Consider the following 19,901-nt stretch of genomic DNA (forward strand, 5'->3'; position numbering starts at 1 on the left):
AGAATTAGAGAGATCGATGAAACTAAACAACACAAACACAAGCGGTTGCATTTGATTTAGCCGAGTATTCTTCCTAAGATCTGAAAATTTCTAATGCAGCAAATTATTAGATCTTAGTTGCTTCACAGATTAGAGGAATCAAACAATTACGGATTTGATATCTAACCTAGCAGTAGATTGCAACGAATAATAAACTAGTAGGCCTCCTAGTCATTAAACGAAAATAATCATGAAAATATGCACAGAAGGACATTCGACATCAAAGCATGAATTGAACAATGAAAACAAATTCAGATCTCACAGTTTTATTGATTCCGAGGCTTCTGTTTTCTTAGACCAATAAAAGCTTTAGCCACGCAGAGCCATGGATGCAAACTTCCAAGGAGAAAAGAGAAAGAGGAGTCCTCCAAGAGAAAAGAGAAAGAGCCCCCTTTTCAGCCCCCTTTCTTTCACCTTTATCCCTTCCAAAAAAATCTCCTAACAAATATTCAAATCTGACTAATTACGAAAAATAAAATAAAGTCCTAATATAACTGGGAAAGTGGTGTTTCCAGCTAGGATTTTCGTGCATCAAATCTGGAAACTTCTGAAAATTGACCGAGTCAAATCCACGTATTGCAGGCTAAGGACGTGCAGCAACTTCGAGATCAATTTTGACCTTGATAAAGTCAGTATCTATCAAAACTCAAAACATGAAAGTTGTAGAGCGTTTTCTTGGCTTTCCACAGCATCTTGAATCATCTCAATCAGAGCTCGGATGAAAAAGTTATGCTTAAATTACGAAGCAATATCGAAACTGTCCAAAATCATCCAATTAGCTTCGTTTTGTACTTAACGCTTCCATTTGCATCCTAAATCAAAATATAAGAATAATGAGTACATTTAGGCACAAAATAAGTATAAAAGACTAAACATTAAGAAAGAAAAATATGACATTTTGCATTCTCATCAGGGGAGATTTCACAAGTATATATGAAAAGCTGAAATTCAGCAGTTTAATCCCTTTTATAAACTGATTTTAAAGACAAGTATCAATAGGCTTATACTCTTTATTTTGTAATCATCAAAAAGGGGGAGATTGAGGATGATAGTGTTATTTTGATGATTAACAAGCAATTATCTAGAGCATGCTATAAGTTAAATTGATACTTCATTTATAAGTTCATTACTCTCAGTATATTTGTTTAATTGAAAATGGATAAATGGCCTTGTTCATTTGGATGAATCTAACCTTGAGAATGCAGCAAAGTGTGGTTTGAGTCGACCCACAGGTTGATTGGGTCGACCCCGGTACATCAAGAAGTCATCTGGCACACTCCTGCAAAATGGCACAAATGAACAGTGAGTTGGGTCGACCCAAGGTAAGCATGAGTCGACCCAACCTCCAAAGAACCTCAAAACACAACAGAAGAATGCTCTCTGGATTTACTGAGAGGGTCGACCCACACAGTGGTTGAGTCGACCCAAACCCTGAGAGGGTCGACCCAAAGGCAAGACAGAAAGACAGACAGAAAATGGTTCTCTGGAATTACTGAGAGGGTCGACCCAAGAAGAAGTTGAGTCGACCCAAGTGAACTTTGAGTCGACCCAAAGAATGGTTGGGTCGACCCAAGGGAAGGAAGGCTGAAATTGAGGTTTATGTGGTTTCTGAGAGGGTCGACCCAAGGAATGTTTGAGTCGACCCAAGGCAAAGTTGGGTCGACCCAAGGACAGGTTGAGCCGACCCAAACACGGGCTGAACAGTAACGGCTAGTTCTGCAGATGTACTTTTTGTCCTTCCCAAGAGAGAAGAACTTTTGAGAGGGATATCAAAGAATACACAAGAAAACAAAAGAGCCCTAATCTCCTTCATCAAGAGCTTCATTCAACAATCAAAGAAAGGGATTGAGCAGTTTCAAAGAGGCATCAAGAGCTCCATCCTTCCTTGAAGAGTGAAGCATCCTTGACAAAGAAGAGCAAAGCCACTTCAAAGCGATAAATACTTTCTAACTCTTCTTTGTAGTTTATATTGTTTCATATGCTCATTTAGGAGTTTGAATCTTTTCTTTTTGTTTGTCAAACACTCTGTAAAGGTTCGTTGGTTAGCCCGCAAAACCAACAAAGGTTTTTGGTGAACCCGGAAAACCAAAGTGTAAAGGTTCGTTGGTGAGCCCGTAAAACCAACATAGGTTCGTTGGTGAGCCCGTAAAACCAACAAAGGTTTTTGGTGAACCCGGAAAACCAAAGTGTATAGGTTCATTGGTGAGCCCGTAAAACCAACAAAGGTTTTTGGATTGTGAGCCCGGAAAACAATCCAACTGTAATCCGCGAGATTATAGTGAATTCCCAAGGGGTCGCTTGGGGAGTGGACGTAGGTGCCAAGGAGAGCACCGAACCACTATATATTGTTGTGTTTGTGTTGTGCTTGTGTTTACATTTATTCTTGCATTATCTTCCATCTTTGTTCTAGTTTAACTCATTCAAATAATCTAAGAAAGCAACCACCGCACTTAATTAAGAAAGCTTTTAAAACACCAAAATTGAGAAGAAACCAATTCACCCCCCCTCTTGGATTGTCACCTTGGGCAACATTAAGTGATTTCTTTCGAAAACTAGCAGTTAGAGAGTGATTTGGAGCCGTTCTGATCCGTCTGCACAATCTGACAATGTATCCGTTGGGATCGAAGTCGACTCGTGCGATCTGGAGTCGACTCGCACTTTATTGAAATACGACTCGCCCGCTGTTCCAGATTTGAATTAAAGTGTATGCCTCGTCCTGGGGTCGACTCGGACCAAACTAGAGTCGACTCGCCAACAGCTGGAGATGACTCAGGCACTTAGGGGTCGGCTCGTTCATAGGGTTCCAGAAGCTCAACTTTCTGTTTTTCTTCCTTGAGTCGACTCGGGTTTACTTGGAGTCGACTTAGCTGACTTGAGAGGCGACTCGATATTTTCGGAAGATGACTCGTTCTCAGAGATCGAAAAATCGATTCTCTGTCTTTTGAACATTTCTATCTTGGAGTCGACTCAGACCTTACTGGAGTCGACTCGACTATCTTGGGGGTCGACTCTGGAACACTTGGAGTCGACTCGTTCATAGGGTCTCTGAAAGCTGATTCTCTGCCTTTTCAGACTGCTTTCCTCTGGGAGTCGACTCGGACATACTGGGAGTCGACTCGCCAAGAATCGAAGTCGACTCGAAACCTTCTGGAGTCGACTCGGTAACAGGGTCTAAAATCCATCGTTCTGTCTTTCTGTCTGTTACCCTTTGGAGTCGACTCGGGACCATCTGGAGTCGACTCGTCAAGCATCGAAGTCGACTCGAAACCTTTTGGAGTCGACTCGCTAACAGTGTCTAAAATTCATCGTTCTGTCTTTCTGTCTGTTCTCAGTCGGAGTCGACTCGGATAGTCCTGGAGTCGACTCGAGCTTGTGCCAGAAACTTTAAGTGTCCCGGAGTCGACTCGCAAAGTTCTGGAGTCGACTCGTGATGCAGACTTTGGTTCAAATTGAGTCAAATACTTAGCCAAAATATTTTGAACCAAAGCTCGAGGTACTTAAATAGAAATTCATAAAGATTTGCTTGAAACACTAGATTAAATTCATTAGTACAACATAAGACATACTCATAATGCTTTGTGCTCATCAAAATCAATTAGGGAATACTCAATTACTCCACAATTTCTACTATGTTTTTTAGTACTAAATCATCTCGGGTTCCATTATTAAGTGGTGATAATTATTTTGACTGAAAAGATAAGTTTTTATTGACTTTGGGGTGCATGAACCTTGATTTGGCGCTTTATGTAGATGAACCACCCATCCCCACGGAATCAAGTTCACCAACTGATAAGGCTTCTTATGAGCGGTGGGAGCAATCTAATCGCTTAAGTTTGATACTCATTAAGTCTCATATCAGTAAGGGTATCAGGGGTTCAATCCCTGATTACTATAAGGCAAAAGATTTCATGAAGGCCATAGAAGAGCAGTTTATCAACTCTAATAAGGCCTTGGCTAGCACCCTGATAAAAAAACTTTCAGACATGAGGCATAATGGTTCTAAAGGTGTGCGTCAACACAATATGGAGATCCGGGACATTGCTGCTCAACTCAGAGGTTTAGAGACATAAATTTTAGAGTTATTTTTGGTACATTTTATTTTGAACTCTCTTCCTAAGGAATATGGTCTTTTTAAAATTTTCTATAACACATAAGGAAAAATGGTCGATTAATGAACTCTTGACCATGTGTGTTCAAGAGGAAGAGATTAAAACATGAGACACTTAAAGTAGCTAATTTAACATTTTAACGAAAAGAAAAAACTCATAAAGGAAAAGGTGACTCTAAAGGAAAGAATGCTAAAGTGTCTTTTAAGCATGAAGGCAATAAGATTGCATGCTTCTTTTGCAAGAAAAAGGGACACATGAAGAAGGATTACGCCACACACAGGAAGTGGCTCGAGAAGAAAGGTAATCCACTATCTCTTGTGTGTTATGAGTCTAATTTTGTTAATGTTCCTAATAATACATGGTGGATTGATTCTGGTACTACAATTCACATTACCAATATCATGCATGGCTTCCTCTCCCTAAGAAAACCAACAACAAGTCAACGATGCATCTATTCGGAAAATGGGATGAGTTCATCAGTCGAAGGAGTTGGAACATTTAGATTAGTTTTGCATTTTGGTTATGTTTTGGATCTAGAAAGAACCTTTTATATTCCATCTTTTTCTAAAAATTTGATTTATGTTTCAAGACTATTGTCATTTGGTTATGAATTCAATTTCAATAATAAAAAACTTGTTTTGATGAAAAACAATGATGTTGTTGGTGATGGTTTTTAGATGGATGGTTTATTCAAAATTATTTTAGATCCTACGTATGAAACTAATTTTTCGAACTTGCATGATGAGATTGGCATAAAGAGGAATATTATTAAGAAGAACTCCTCGTTATTATAGCATATGTGATTAGGACATATCTCAATGGCAAGAATAAAGAGGTTAATAAATGAAGGGGTACTAGTACTCTTGATTTTATCAACTTTGGTACTTGTGTAGATTGCATAAAGGGAAAGCAAACCAACAAGACCACTAAAGGAGCCAAAAGGAGTTTTGAGACTCTTCAGATAATACACACATATCTTTGTGGACCATTTACCCCACCTTGTCTGAATGGTTAGAGATATTTTATCTCATTCATTGATAACCATACTCGATATATGTATCTCTATCTTTTATATGATAAAACTGAGGCGCTTGATGCTTTCAAAATATATAAAGCAGAGGTAGAGAAACAAACCGAAAAGAAAATTAAAATTGTTAGATGAGACAAGGGCAGAGAGTATTATGGAAGGTATACAGAATTTGGACAGATTCTTCGGTCATTTGCCAAATTCCTTCAAGAAGAGGGCATAATTACTCAATATTCAATACCGGAAATACCACAACAAAATAGTGTGATAAAAAAAGGAATTCATACATGGTAAAGAGCATACTTAGTCATTCGAATATTTCTATCAAGCTATGGAGTGAAGCTTTAAAAATCGATGTATATGTACTAAATAGGGTTTCATCTAAGGTTGTTCCTAAAACTCCTTTTGAGCTGTGGAAATGATGGAAACCAAGTTTAGGACATTTACACATATGGGGTTGTCCAGTTGAAGTGAAGATTTATAATTCATACATGAAAAAGTTAGACCTCAGAATAGTTAGCAGTTTCTTATTGGGTATGCTGAAAACTTCAAGAGATTCAAGTTCTCTTGTCCCGCACACACACCTAGAATCGTTGAAGCTAGAAATGTTAAATTTCTTGAGGATCATAAGTTAAGTGGGAGTAGTTTTCCTCGAACCATATCGTTTGAGAAAAAAATAAACCAATTGGTGAACCAAGTGGTGAATTAATTGGGAATATGGTTGTTTTTCAAAATTCAGTTCTAAGTATAATTGAAGACCAACTAATTCAAGAGCAACCACGCCTTGATGAACAAACTCATATGGAAAATTTTATTGAATCAAGACAATCCTCAAGAATAAAGAGACCAGCAGTATCTAGAGACTACCTTGTATACCTTCAAGAATTCGATTTTGATGTTGGACCTCAAGTTGATCCTATTTCGTTTTCAGAAGCCATGACTGGAGATCATTCCTCTCTATGGCATGATGCTATGAAGGAAGAGATATAATCAAGGGCTAAAAATTAAGTCTGGAATCTCGTTGAGTTACCATAAGAAGCAAAAGCCATTGGCTGTAAATAGGTCTTTAAGACTAAAAAGGACTCATCTGGTAATGTTAAACGATATAAAACTAGACTTGTGACCAAAGGTTTCACTCAAAAGAATGAAATTGATTTACATGAGACTTTCTCTCCAGTTTTTAAGAAGGACTCATTTAGGATAATCATGACACTAGTAGCTCATTTTGACTTAGAGCTATATCAGATGGATGTGAAAACGGTTTTTTTGAATAGTGATCTTGAGAAAGTGGCGTACATGGATCAGCCAGAAGGATTTTCATCTAAAAATAATCATTTGGTTTGCAAATTAAGGAAATCCATATACGGACTTAAACAGGCCTCCCACTAATAGTATATTAAGTTTCACAATATTGTTACTTCATAGGGTTTACGAAGAACATTGTTGATACCTTAAGGTGAGTGAGAGTATATATTTTTCTAGTCCTATATGCGGATGATATTTTGGTCGCAACCAGTGATTTGGGTTTGCTACGTGAAACTAAAGATTTTCTTTCTAAACACTTTGAGATGAAGGATTTGGATGAATTCTCATATGTCATTGGCATAGAGATTCATAGAGATAGATCCCAAAGGATATTGGGATTGTCTTAAAAGGCCTACATTAAAAGAGTTTTAGAGAGATTTAATATGAAGTTTTGTGATCAGTTAAATCTCTTGATTTTAGGAGACTTGATGTGGCCCACTTGATCAGTTTTTTCCACATCAAGATAAATACAACCTCGTTTAAGTGGTGATTAAATCCAATCAAATAAAGAGGTTATCTTATCTGGTGGTTTCCGTGATAGATGGAAACTGTTATAAATAAACCTTATAGATAAGGATACAGGTCCCTAACCTAGCATTATAAATAGCCTGTAGATCCATCACGTCAGACACTCAAGTCCTGCATAGGTTAGAAGATCCAAATCTCTTCTCTCTCTCATATAACGTCTTCGTGTTTGAGCAGCGATGGGCGGAGGTTAGTAAAAATTTTATATTTGTTTATTATCTCGCTGCACATAGTTTACCCTACAATAACAACTCAAGGTAGTGGTTCACGGGATTTGATGAAAATTGCCATATCTGATAAAACCTATTGAAGAGAAAGATACTTGACATTGAATTTATCGCAAGCTGATCTCCATCAAATTTCCAATAATCATGATATTAAGGTAAACAGAAACCCTATCGCATGAATTCCGAACAAGCTTGGTCAGTTTGCACTCGGGTAGTATCCCTCATGGCAACATTTAGATTACAAGAATCACTCAAAGAGAGAGTTTATTTAGTACCCTCATATCTGAGGTGGTGAACAATGGAGATGTGCTGCATGAAGTGTATGCCAAGGTATAGGATCTACATGCATCTTTGGCTGTGACTAGTTTTCTCCCATATTTTTTTCTCCTGCAAGTTTTCATTCAACTATTTAGCTAAAGCACAGCGAGAGAAACCTCAAGGATATCCACAGAAAGTGATACCAAGCGAGACTGCAAATTTGGAACCATCTTTTCTCTGAACTCATATTGTTTCGCAGGCACCTTGGCCTCCTGAAAGCACGCTGAGTCCTTGATGGCCACTGCATCCAAGAGCGGTCCACAGGCTGGGTCCTCTTCAATGCCAATGTTGTGGAATAGCACTTGCACTGTTGCCTTGAAAGCCTTGAAGGAAGGCCAAAGCACAGCCATCACCACCTTTAATGCTACACCGAGTCTGAATTGGGAGGTCGCCTTAGAAGATAGAGATACTGAGATGCTCGCGCGGTGCCTCACCTTGCACACACATAGCGTGACCGCAAAGTATTGTGCAGTACTCGACGACTGCCATCAGAAAATGGATAGCTATCAAATATGACACACTATGTATGACACATAAGACCGCCTATGGTTGTGTGTGGCCGGTCCAGTTGGAGAACGGGGTTTTTGCCAGTGATGGTAGTTCTTTCTTAGGCTTGGGGCTCAACTCCAAGTTGAGGATTGCTGAAAACAAACATGACAGAGGGGACAGAGGTTATTTGTATATTGGTATACCAGAGAATGTGGACGTGGGAACCCAAATGTAGAAGATATGGGAAAGAGTGGTCTTAACAAGTTTTTTGGCCAGAAAAGCGTATAGAATGAGAGCCAGTAGCTACTTTTTTTGTTTAGAGAATGCAGATGCATTCTGAGACATTCATGGATAGGAAAATGACAATGACGCAACCAATTTGAGGTGAAATTAAATGAACTCGCGCAAGAAAAATGGATATAAAAAAAAAAGACCATCACGGCAAGATAAAAAGTCATCTAGTTCTTACCCGTTTTTATTCTAGCTCTACCTAATCCTATAATCAGATAAGACTAATATGCCCTGAGCAAATGAATAGGAAGACCTTTGTCTACTACTAAGCAAAGAAAAGATATAAATAGAGAAAACTAGACCAATGTACATGGACTAGATTCATCAGGAGTCAGAGATAAAACCACATATAAATACCATCTATATCAGATCTTTATTATCCTGAAACCTTCTATTCATTCTTCAGAAGGGAGATTTTCCATCTCTCAAACTTTTTACGTACTGCATTTGGTTAGAATACGTGAGCGGTTAACCTATATTTTTTTTCTAAAATGGATGATTTATATATTTTTAGTACGGATACATCCAAAAAAGTCAAAGAATAGTGAGTCACGGAGCGCTCCAGGCAATTCACTCTGGGGGATGGCGGAAGCGCTACAGACAGCACCCTAAGGACCGACGGAACGGTAAGATTCTCTCTCCCCAACCCATATGAGGTCATCCAATCCATAGCCTCGTTAGCTTTTTTTTTTTTCATTATATGCTAAAAACCGTTTTCGGCTCCTATATATTTTCCTAGGGGGACGAGGGAGATTTTTTTATTTTTTCAAAACAAAAAACCTTTTTGGATAACTATTTGAAGATGTTATGTCAGGAAGGGAGAATTTAGTTATCCAACCTTTTATCTGGACCTCAAGTTGTTCCTCAAACACCCCTTAAAGACCTACTCCCAGACCAAATAGGGCCTATTGTAGTACTGCCTGTATGTATAAAATGCAGCGTAGAACATATTAGCAAAGTTATCTTAACCTCGTATTACGCAGGGGGAAGCTATCTTAGCATATTAGAAATGCATAAAGAGTAGCAGCAAAAAAAAAAAAAAAAAACTATAGTTTTTTTTATCATTTCCTCCCTTTCTGAGGATAAGCTATATATATCAGGTTCAAGTTAAAATTACTGCATGATTTGGGAGGCATCTAAAAACTGAAAAGCCACGGAATGGAAGAGCGAAATAAGCCCATTCACAAGAAACCATAAAAACCAGAGTCCCCACAAACTAGGACAAGAGGAAAAAGCCGAAGCCTCCAAGTCAATGCCATCAAGACCCTGAGCTACGAGACAATTAGCCCAAAAGGAGGTACTGCATCCCTTTCTTTCTGAAAAAAGGAAACCATGTGCGTCCGTGAATATACATAGATAGATACATACCCAAATATTTTTATAATATTAGCTTTATTTATATATCCTGCAATTTCCAAACTTTTAGTATATGAAAATTTCTTCTACGGTTTACATGTATACATATTATATACCCGTAGATAGATACATACACAAATGTATGTATTTATAATGCTTTTTTGTAATTCTAGTCAACCATTGTTACATTGTTAACCGTCGCCTGTTGTTCATGATCTAATTTTGCAGCATATGTTGGATGTTCATCGATAAACTTTTCAGAGTGTAGATTATTTAGCCGAATTAACTTTTCAAGATATAATGTTTGATGCTTGATGGGTATTTAGACCTGATCTCCACCTAATCAGAACCCTACACATTTTTTTTTATCAATCGAATATGGACCAATCCAATCCTTGGTATGGAACAAATATTAGACCCGAAACCTCAACAAGTATGGGTCTAGATTTATTGAAACCCTAACCAAGGCTAACCCGATGGCACCCCTGCAGACCAATGCATGATGCAAATTAAGAGGAATCTACTGATTCATTTTAGTCCCTAATCCAAGGTCAATGTGCCAAACTGGATTACTAGGCTTGACTTAAACTTTGGGATAAAAACATGCTTGTGTTTTAGTTGGGCAACTTGGGCTTAACCTGTTCAGAGGCTTGTAGGCTATCTGTGAAGATAGTCTTTTATTGCCCAAGCTGTTCTTCATGAAATGGAATGGGTATCATATGACTAGTTTCTTTTTTATGTGATATCTTATATCTTGAATGTAATGAAATTTTTCGTGCTACTATGGTCATCGCATATTTATCATCAATGTTTCTTCCAAATTTTTTTATAGGTATAATCAATGAACAATAGATGATGGAGTAGAACTAGGTAAATTTTTGTTTCTACTTCTTATGCATCGATGAAATTTCTATGGCAATGGAGTACCTACTACCCCTACATCATATATTCCCTTCTTACTGTGGTTTACCTCGGTGTATGTGGTCTTGTAAAAGAAATCTGTTGTGTTTTGCTGGGTGTTAGTTAGTGTTGAATTTTGATAACCAACAATACCACCACAACTTTATTTTTTGTCTTTCTATGACTAATCCTAGTGCTTCACGTAGGAAGCACATATCCTATAAAATGCATAGGACTCATTTAGTTTGCGAACAAAGAAGAAAGAAAAGCGTGATTAACGAAAAAAACAAATAAATACCTTCTATTTTGTTGGAGTTTTTAAAGGAGAGAGGTGAGAAAGTAGTATTTCTATACGAATAAGATTTTCATGTTTCATAAGGAAAAAATTCATGAGAGACATGAAAATGTTACTTTTACATAGGTTAGAAATTGAAGTCTTTTTTTCCAAAAGTACTCTTAAGCTATGAAAATCCATAGGTAAGGTTTTTTTCTTTATTAAGGGTATAATAGGTATTTCATACAATTTTTTTACGAAAGTAAATACTCAACTAAACATAAGCCATTTTGGAATGTCATTTTTTCATTATCAACCAAACATGCTACAACTATTTTCTTAAACATCATATATTCAGAAATCATCTTTTTAAAAAAAATATTCCAGTAAAAAAAAAAAATTCTGCGAACCAAACAAGTCAATAGTTTAAAATACCACATAATTCTACGATGAGAATCTTGGCCACGTTTAATTAAACACTTGCTTCCCCATAACTTAACTCTAAGCTTAAAGAATTAAACAACATGCGATGCAACTAACTGATGGTAAATAAAGATCACAGTAACCATGGAGTATTCCACATGGAAGACCGACCATAAAAAAATTGGGAAGCAAACTGAGAATAGAGCCTGACCATGGGGTGTGGAGTCATTTCCAAATATCCGATATTTTCAGCTAAAAATTTAAATGCATCGGAGTTCAGATAAACATGGGATCAGAAATATCAACATGATCCAAAAAAGGAACAGTGGATGTTCATGTGAAAGGACTTGACTCCCCTTGGTACATGGCTGCGCCAGTGCTCCGTACCCCAATTATTAAACCAAATGGGCTTCGAAAAAGATAAAACTTTTTTTTTATATAAGTGAGAACAAAGAAATGAAATCTACTGAACAAAAAGTTTCAGTCTTTTTTCCCTCCATCTAATTATTAAGTTTCCATGCAATATTTAAATTTTATAAATAAAACCATAGGAGAACTACTTCTAGCAATCAAATGGGCTTCGGGATCATTCATGGGCTGAAACAGGATTGCGTCGTCAAACGAACTCAGGATATTATGGAGCAGAGATACTATCGAGCTAAGCCTTATCTAGCTTTGATCTCATCAAGCTTTATCTAAAATTAATTTTGAACCTAAATTCTAAGATCAACTTTATTTTTTATCTTTATTATGAGCTCAATTCAAGTTTTTTTTCTTTTTGAATTGAACCAAACTCAGCCTTAGCTAGTTGTGCGGCTCAATAATCCTAAATCAATTTAAGCTTAGTTTGGAATCAAGCTAAACACAAGTTGAAATCAATCTCGGTTCACAAAACACTGATACAAGTTTGTTTCAAGCTTGTATATAAGCTTGGTTTAAAAGTCTAATATGAAATCTATTTAACATTTAACTGATTTCAAGATTTAAAATTAAACTATACGAATCTCAGCTCAAGCTTGCTTTGTTTAGTTTCGAACCCAAGGTGAAATTTTTTGTGTGAGAGTGGATTAAGCCAGATAGCCAATTCGGAGCTAAACCTCAACGAGATCGCGTTTAGCCTCAATGTGTAAATAACGCGCCCACGTGGCATTCCCTTGTTGGTCTCATAGAATCTTCCCTGAATGAGAAATATCACCGGATATGTTTTTTAGGCTTCTTTTTTTTTAAGACTTTGACGGCAAGCGAAGGTAGCTACTTGGTGCGGAAATACGAACGCACGAGTAACGACACTGTGAGAACTTGGTAGTTCGTACAGCCATGGTTGTGAAACGTGTCGTCGCAACAGAAATAAAATTCGGGGGCAGCGCCGGAGACTGAGAGGACCACCGGACGGACGGACATGACGGCGAGAACGGAAGACAAGGCGGTGCCGCTCCTCCCTCCTTCTTCTTCGCCGCCGCCTCCACCTCCTCCACCTCCTCCGCCACCCCCTCCTCCATGCTACGTCATCCCGGCCTTCATCTTCCTCCCGCCCTACCCCTTTCCCCGGCGCCGCTGGTGGGCTCTTCTCTGCTCCCTCACCTGCCTCCTCGTCTTCGCCCTCGCCACCATCCTCATCGCCCTCGCCGCCTACTTGCTCTGGCCCTCCGACCCCGAGCTCCAGGTCTCCCACTTCCGCCTCGACCGCATCCACATCTCCCGGCCGCCCGACGCCGCCATGGACGTCACCCTCGGCGTCGAGCTCCTGGTCCGGAACCCGGACTTTGTCGCCCTCAACTACGGCTCCCTCGCGGTCTCCGTCGGGTACCGTGGGCAGCGGCTCGGGACCGTGACCTCCAGCGGCGGGCGCGTGAGCGCAAGGGGGTTGTCGTACGTGGACGTCGAGCTCCGGCTCGACGGGATCCAGTTCCTCGACGATGCCTCTTATCTGATCGAGGATCTCAACAGGGGTTCCTTACTGCTGGATACGTTCGCCGAGGTCCAGGGCAAGCTACGCCCCTTCTTCTTTCAAGTTCCCGTTCAGGTTTGACTAGAAAAAAATCTCCTTTACTCCTCTGCGATCATCCATGGCTTTCTTTTCTCTCAACTACTTGCTAAAATTGTGTTTTCTTATCTTTATTAATTGCCTCTATTAATTCATTATGATATCAATATGCATATAGATATATTTGGTTCGGATTGAATGTAATGCGTGTAATTTGCACTTCTTTGTCACGGTGGTTACAAGATGTATCAAGTGCTCACGAGAGTAGAGAACCACCTTCTACTCCCTTGTCTGAAGAAGATGAACAATTGTTGATCAGCCAGTTTAAGATAAACTCATAAAAGAGCAAAATGTAAAAGAATTAAGATTTATCGATCAGATTTATAAGCTGAAAGTCTTGTAAGTAAAGAAGGATAAATTCCATCGGAAGTCTTGAATTTGCAACCTCTGCTTAAGGCATGAATATATCACTTCCAATGCATAATCGAGGAACTTTGGGTCAATTACTTCTTTCTAGCAATTTGCGTGAAAGTGATCATATTTATCATAGTATATTTGTATTACATAGGTCTAACCAACTCATCCTAATGACTTTACCAACTGCACTAGTGGGCGCATACATATAAAGTTTATTGAAAACCCAAGTTGCTAGAAACAACTATCAAAAAACTTGATTTTGAGTTTTGGTCTGGCTTGGCCAGAGGGGGGTGTCACTCTAGCAGTTTCTTCGGAACCAAGTTCTAAGTTTTGAGATTTTGTTAGGAAAAATTCAAAGAATTAAATATACACAAAAAACTCCAAATTTATAGAAACCCTCTCTACTTTTACCAATTTGCACTCACACCTCCAGGCCTTAAAAAATTTTAATTGGATCCTTTGAGTTACCATAATGACCAATGTGCTCTTATAGCCCATATACCACCCAACACCGTTAGTGATCCACCCTGAAAGTTGAAAACATCTCCTTCCTAAGCCTTTTACCGAATTCTTGGTTCACCTTTCTCACATGCAACCCCTACTCTATCCATCAACCTCAATCTCTTCTCCAATGGCTCTGATTCATCTTCCTCTCTCTTTGCCTCCATTGATAGTCTTCCTCCTCATCCTTGCCTTCACCGTCCATAAGCTCTTCTGCCACCTTCTCTACTGCTCTATGGTGGTGATGGTAGAGGCGGCAAAGAATTGGACTTTGATGCACACACAAGTCTCTGCTGTCCAAATCCTAGGGAATTCTCCAGACTAACCTCCGCTTCAAGCTCGTCCTCGCAGTCTCCTCGCTCCTTGCCGTCCTCCTTATCCTTGCCTTGTACTACTATACCACTATATCAGGCTTGATCAAGGATAGCGATGAACGATAAGCAATAATCCTTACCACTATATCAAGCTTGACCATGGATGATAAACAAGTGCAAGGCAGTAACTTTTATCTACGAAGTCGGATTTTGTTCAAGCTCGACCCAAACAACATTTGAAAATACCTGAATATGATAATATAAAGTTAGACAATTTAACAAATTTAGGACATTACTACCTTGCATGTTACATCCTCTGAAAGCAAATTTAGGTGGTAGAATCTTGAAGTTACATTTGATGGTGGTGCTTTCATTGTGGGTGGCCTCTTATAGGTTGACTCCACCAAGTCTTGTTTTACTTTTCAAATCTTCACTATCAATTATATGCAATGCCTTTTTATCAGTAAAAGAAAAGTGATTCAATGTTTTCACAACAATATCCATAAGAAGTATGATTTCTATATAAGATTATGTGAAATATCATAAAGTACATATTTATGGACTCCTCATGGTTTCAATTTATTGAATCAAATTATGTAACCATGAGAGTAATCTACAAATGCTGTTTGATCAGAAAATACAGAGTAATGATGACATATCTTTCAATGAACCTTATTGTCAAGGTATGATCACTTCATGAGCAAGTAGACAAGCTCAATTTTCATTATTATATCATTGATATAACTAGAAAAAAAGGAAATGGGTGCAAGCCGTTGATGATATTGAGGCCAATGGAGTCCAAAGCGTTTGGGGTGCAAGTGCATCTGTTGCAAACCCTTTTCTTCCATTGTACAAGCCGTTATTCTTCTACTCTACCTCTCTTTGCTACCATCCCCCTCCATCTCTTTACACCACCACCCCCCACCAATATTTACACCTCCATGTCTATGGCACAAGTATTTGGTAAAATGCACAAGAGAAAGTTAATAACTCTAGAAACCATAATATGCTCAGAATGAGAAAACCCATGAATTGATGGATGTATTTCGAATATTCTAACTCAGTAGTGCCTGGCTAGACATGGTCACCATGGTAGGTATTTCCTTCAAGATGAAGGAAATAATTGGATTTTTCTTATTGTTTCTTCTATAATTGTGGTAGTTGTTCTCAATAAAATCAGCACCGCCGATCAAGGTTTGTTGTCTCGGTATTGGACTCCATACCAGTGCCGCACTAGCACAGTGTTAGTACGGTACAACACAAAAATTTTTTGGCTTGCCGGATGTCGATACGCCATCCGTACCGATATGGTACAGTACGCTCCATACTGTTCGATTTGGGCTGGTACGACATACCATGCCACCGATTATACACCAAGAATCTATAAAAATAGTTAATTGTGTTAGCGATATTTTAATCCTAAAAGAAATATAAGTTATCATATGATGGATACATGACATCACTCTGTTAATCGAGATGAATGGTAGTATCACATTAGGTCAGTTTGGTAACTTAAAGAGCCTAATTAAAAATTTTGAAAGTCGAGAGTGCAAACAATCAAAGTAGAGGGGTGTTTCTATGATTTTCCCAAAAATAAAAGGATAGAAATCAATAGAAGATATCAAATATCAATGCATTTTGTTGATTGGAAAACTTGGGTGCAACATCTATGAAAAAATGGTGGTTATGATAAACTCTTAAAAATTATTAAAAATTACTTATTAGAAACTCTAGAGTACAGAAGAAAAAGGGAAAAAAGTTAAAAGAACTATTAGAAACAATTTAAGAATTATTATGCACTATCATTCAAAATCTCATAGATTAAATACATGCATTCCTGTTGGAATAATAGAAAAGATTACTTTTATGAACACATACATACATACATATAAACACATATAACTTTTTTGGTTAGTTTGAGGCACTTCATAAAATTTGGACAAGATATTTGTGACCTTGCTTATTTTGTAGAAGTTAATAATTTACTGTAATTAATTTTAGAAAAACCTATTTTCCCCTTGAATTTTTGTCGCTTAAACTTGCTTTTATATGTACACCTAAAACTCATATAGTTCAACAATAATATTGTAAAATATTTTCTAGAAGCTCAATTTTATCACTCATGAACATGGTACGCTGTATTGGCCCAAACCGGACAGTATGGAGAATACCGTACTGTACCGGTTCAGCACTGGTATACAATATGGGTGGCATACCGACACTCAGTACGCCAAAAAAAATTCTGTACCATACCGTACGACACTATGCTAGTGTGGTACCGGTACAAGGTCCGGTACCAAGACAACGGACTTTTCTCATGAACATACTTAATTATCAAAATAAGAGAAAGTGAAACAGCACACAAGGATTTCAAATCTAATATATGTTGGTTTTGAGTGAGGTTGACAAAAAGGTGGCTGGAAATAATGAAAAATATCTAAAGTATACCAGGTTGGCCAGAAGTGATTGAAACTTTAGAAATTTTTTAAAATGAGGCAATTTTAGATTGATTTTGGTTGATACTAAACCATTTCAGTCAAGGACAGACTGGGGATTAGAAAAGGAAACTGATTATCAAGAAATAAAAAGAAGACTATGCTACATCAATGCAATGACATGCCGATCAAGGTTCAAATTTCAGGTCAAACATTGAGATAATTTGGTTTAGTATCTTAATAATGAGGATTTTCAAAATCATGAAAACACCAAATGAGAGCAATATTATGGTACACACACTGTCATACATAGAAAGACAAGTGATATACAATTGGACAAAAGTGCACCTAGTATTGTAGGATTAAACCTACAAGCATGGAAAAAAACACTCTGCGTATTGTGTTTTTCAACTTGGACAAGGCATATGCAAGGGTATCAGAAGCTATTCCTGCAATACACACTGTGCCATCATTTCTTTCTTGTTCAATTTTGCTTTCAGCGTTCTCTGTGACACCTGTTAAGATGATAACTTAAAGCAAGTAATTATAAAACAAATGTTGTCGACTTGTTGTTGGTTACTACTATTATTAATTTTTTTCCTCAAGTTCTTTTTTCTTCCTGCTTTATGCAGATGCTATATATACAGTTCATATGAATCATGGATTTGGCTGGAATTTAGGGAATTTAGATACATAGATATTGGTCTATCAGGTGTGCAGATGAGAGAAACACAAGACCTAAATTTATCATAGGGTGCAACAAGCGGCATGAGAAAAAGTATAAAACTGACTCTTGTCAACTGTACTCAGTGTCGTTTATCACAAGGCAACTCACTATAATTATTCTGATTTATCCAACCCACTCATGCTAGCGAACTATCTTCTTAAGGATCCTATAAGCAAGTAGGTTCAGATTGTCATTTGCCTTGTTCTGCTACCTAAGGTCTCAGCAATCCCTTGACATCCCTCTCCTCCCGGAGCTTCTTCATCGGAGGAGATTTGAGACTTAAAGCAGCTAGCTAGAATATCTTGTTCCTAATGCCTCAACTCTTCCTTGGCATCGTCCCAAGATGCTTCAGTCCTAAGTTAACAAGTCAAGTAGGGGAGAGCTGCAAGTGATGCCCTAGTTCTTGGGAGTGCTACTAATTTTTATCCTCTTTTGGGTGTTCCTAATTTGTGCCTAAAATTCAGAGAACATAACCATCTTCTATTGCAATGTGGATCTGGTCCCTAATAAATTTGATCTTTGGTCTTTTTTCTTTCACAGGGAAGGGTTTCTTGCTCGGTAAATATAAATCCAGAAACCCAGAAGATCATTCATCAAGATTGCTACCCTGAGGTGAGTCATTTCTCTTTTATCATGGACAATTTTGTGCGCTTTTTATGTCTTCACTGGCTGTATATTTTCTGATCATTTTTCTCGTCTGTATTCTTTGTTCAGTGATGGCCGATGCATGAAGCAAAATACCTTTCTGGATAATGCTTAATTGTTATTGTTTGCTTCTCTATCAGGCTAGAGCTAGCTTTTTGCCATTCATTGTTGTGATATATGTTGATTAGATCAGGGTCCTTGTAATACTATGCATATATTGTAACTGAGAAAACACGCAAGTGTTGTAAATAAACAGTTCATATGCCTATCATGAACTGACTGGAGATTATGTTATCTATTATGGTTATATGAGCATTTATATGAGGTTATTCTTCCGTTTATTTTCTTCTCACCCTGTATGTTTATCTATAAGCACTGCTTGTGTGAAGCAAAAGGGGGCACGACTCTAGCGGCAGTACAGATTGGAATGCATTCTGATAATTGAAATGGTTTATCTTGAATTTGTTTTCATTTGTGATTCTCCTTGGAATCGCGGCGATCTTCTACCTATTCTAGAGTTAACTTTTTGTATCTTTGGTTGCATCAACTGGTTCTACAATTACTGAAGGAAACTCATTTTCTCAGATCAGCTATTCAGTGCCCTCCTTCTCTTTTAAACATAAAATTTTTGACCAAAAAAGACTAAATATAAAGTGGCAGTTAATCTGGGATTTCCAATTATCAAAGATATGCTTAGTGACCGTTACTTATTTATTCTTTTTGCCCCTTCAATTTTCTTTTCCAATCAAAGACTTTGTGTCTTTGTGGTCTTCTTTTCCTCCCCTCGGAACAAAACTCCTGCGCACTTCGACCCCACTTAGCTGTGGCCACAGGCGCAGCATGGAAAGATCCCAAAGGTTTTCTGTCTTTATCTATTCGTAACCTTGCAGCCAGATACTTGTATTTGGAGGGATGAAATTACTAATTAATAATTTAACATATAGCGGAAACGTTTCTTTTTCAATTCGATAAGCATGCAGAAAATTACAAGGAGATTTAAACGTAATTACTTGCAAACCGGCCAAACAGTTCGCTTGGCCATGTAGACCCCGTTTGACACTTGAAATAGTTAACGTATTGCCTGGACAAATGCCACGGAGGACGCAACTTTAAAAAAGTCTTTAAACCACACTGGAGCCATTTCTTACCTTATCCCAACGTTTACGAATAAATAATTAAAAAGACGAATCCGCTGCCAAAGTGAAGTATCAAAAGGGAATGCAATTTTTTGGAGGCATGCATCTACAATATTTTTACTCTTTATTTTGGGATATTTGGGCTATAATAAGTGGAGATGCTACTCCCTAAAATGAGCATGTTTATAGAGAGATAAATAGGGTCACAGATTGGATGGCTTTGTATGTAGCTGATTATTTTCGAGACCTTGTGAATTGGATGAAGAAAGCTGCCAAAAGCATTCTGAAATTAATTATTTTAAAATTTTTTTGAAATATATCTATACTAAAAGTGTACGGACCATCTTTCTAGCAAATTAAATTTAAAAAAAATGCAGACGAATAAAAAAAAGGAAAGCGGCCAGCTAAAACGATGCATTGCCACCATCCAAAACCAAGCAAGCTAATACCAACAACAGG

The 19,901-nt window shown here is 37.9% G+C and overlaps 2 protein-coding genes across 2 annotated transcripts; both read left to right on the top strand.

Moving 5' to 3' along the window:
- The first annotated feature begins 3,761 nt into the window (after positions 1-3,761).
- On the top strand, positions 3,762-4,109 carry LOC103697225. The gene has a single exon (XM_008779044.1). The coding sequence runs from the start codon at positions 3,762-3,764 to the stop codon at positions 4,107-4,109; it is 348 nt and encodes a 115-aa protein (XP_008777266.1).
- Positions 4,110-12,531: 8,422 nt separating this feature from the next.
- Positions 12,532-18,647, top strand: LOC103697223. The gene is made up of 3 exons (XM_008779042.3): positions 12,532-13,306; positions 18,202-18,273; positions 18,376-18,647. The coding sequence occupies exons 1-3, from the start codon at positions 12,683-12,685 to the stop codon at positions 18,376-18,378; spliced, it is 699 nt and encodes a 232-aa protein (XP_008777264.1). The 5' UTR covers positions 12,532-12,682; the 3' UTR covers positions 18,379-18,647.
- The last annotated feature ends 1,254 nt before the right edge of the window (positions 18,648-19,901 follow it).

Source organism: Phoenix dactylifera, unplaced genomic scaffold, assembly GCF_009389715.1.
Source record: "Phoenix dactylifera cultivar Barhee BC4 unplaced genomic scaffold, palm_55x_up_171113_PBpolish2nd_filt_p 000615F, whole genome shotgun sequence".
Lineage (NCBI taxonomy): Eukaryota > Viridiplantae > Streptophyta > Magnoliopsida > Arecales > Arecaceae > Phoenix > Phoenix dactylifera.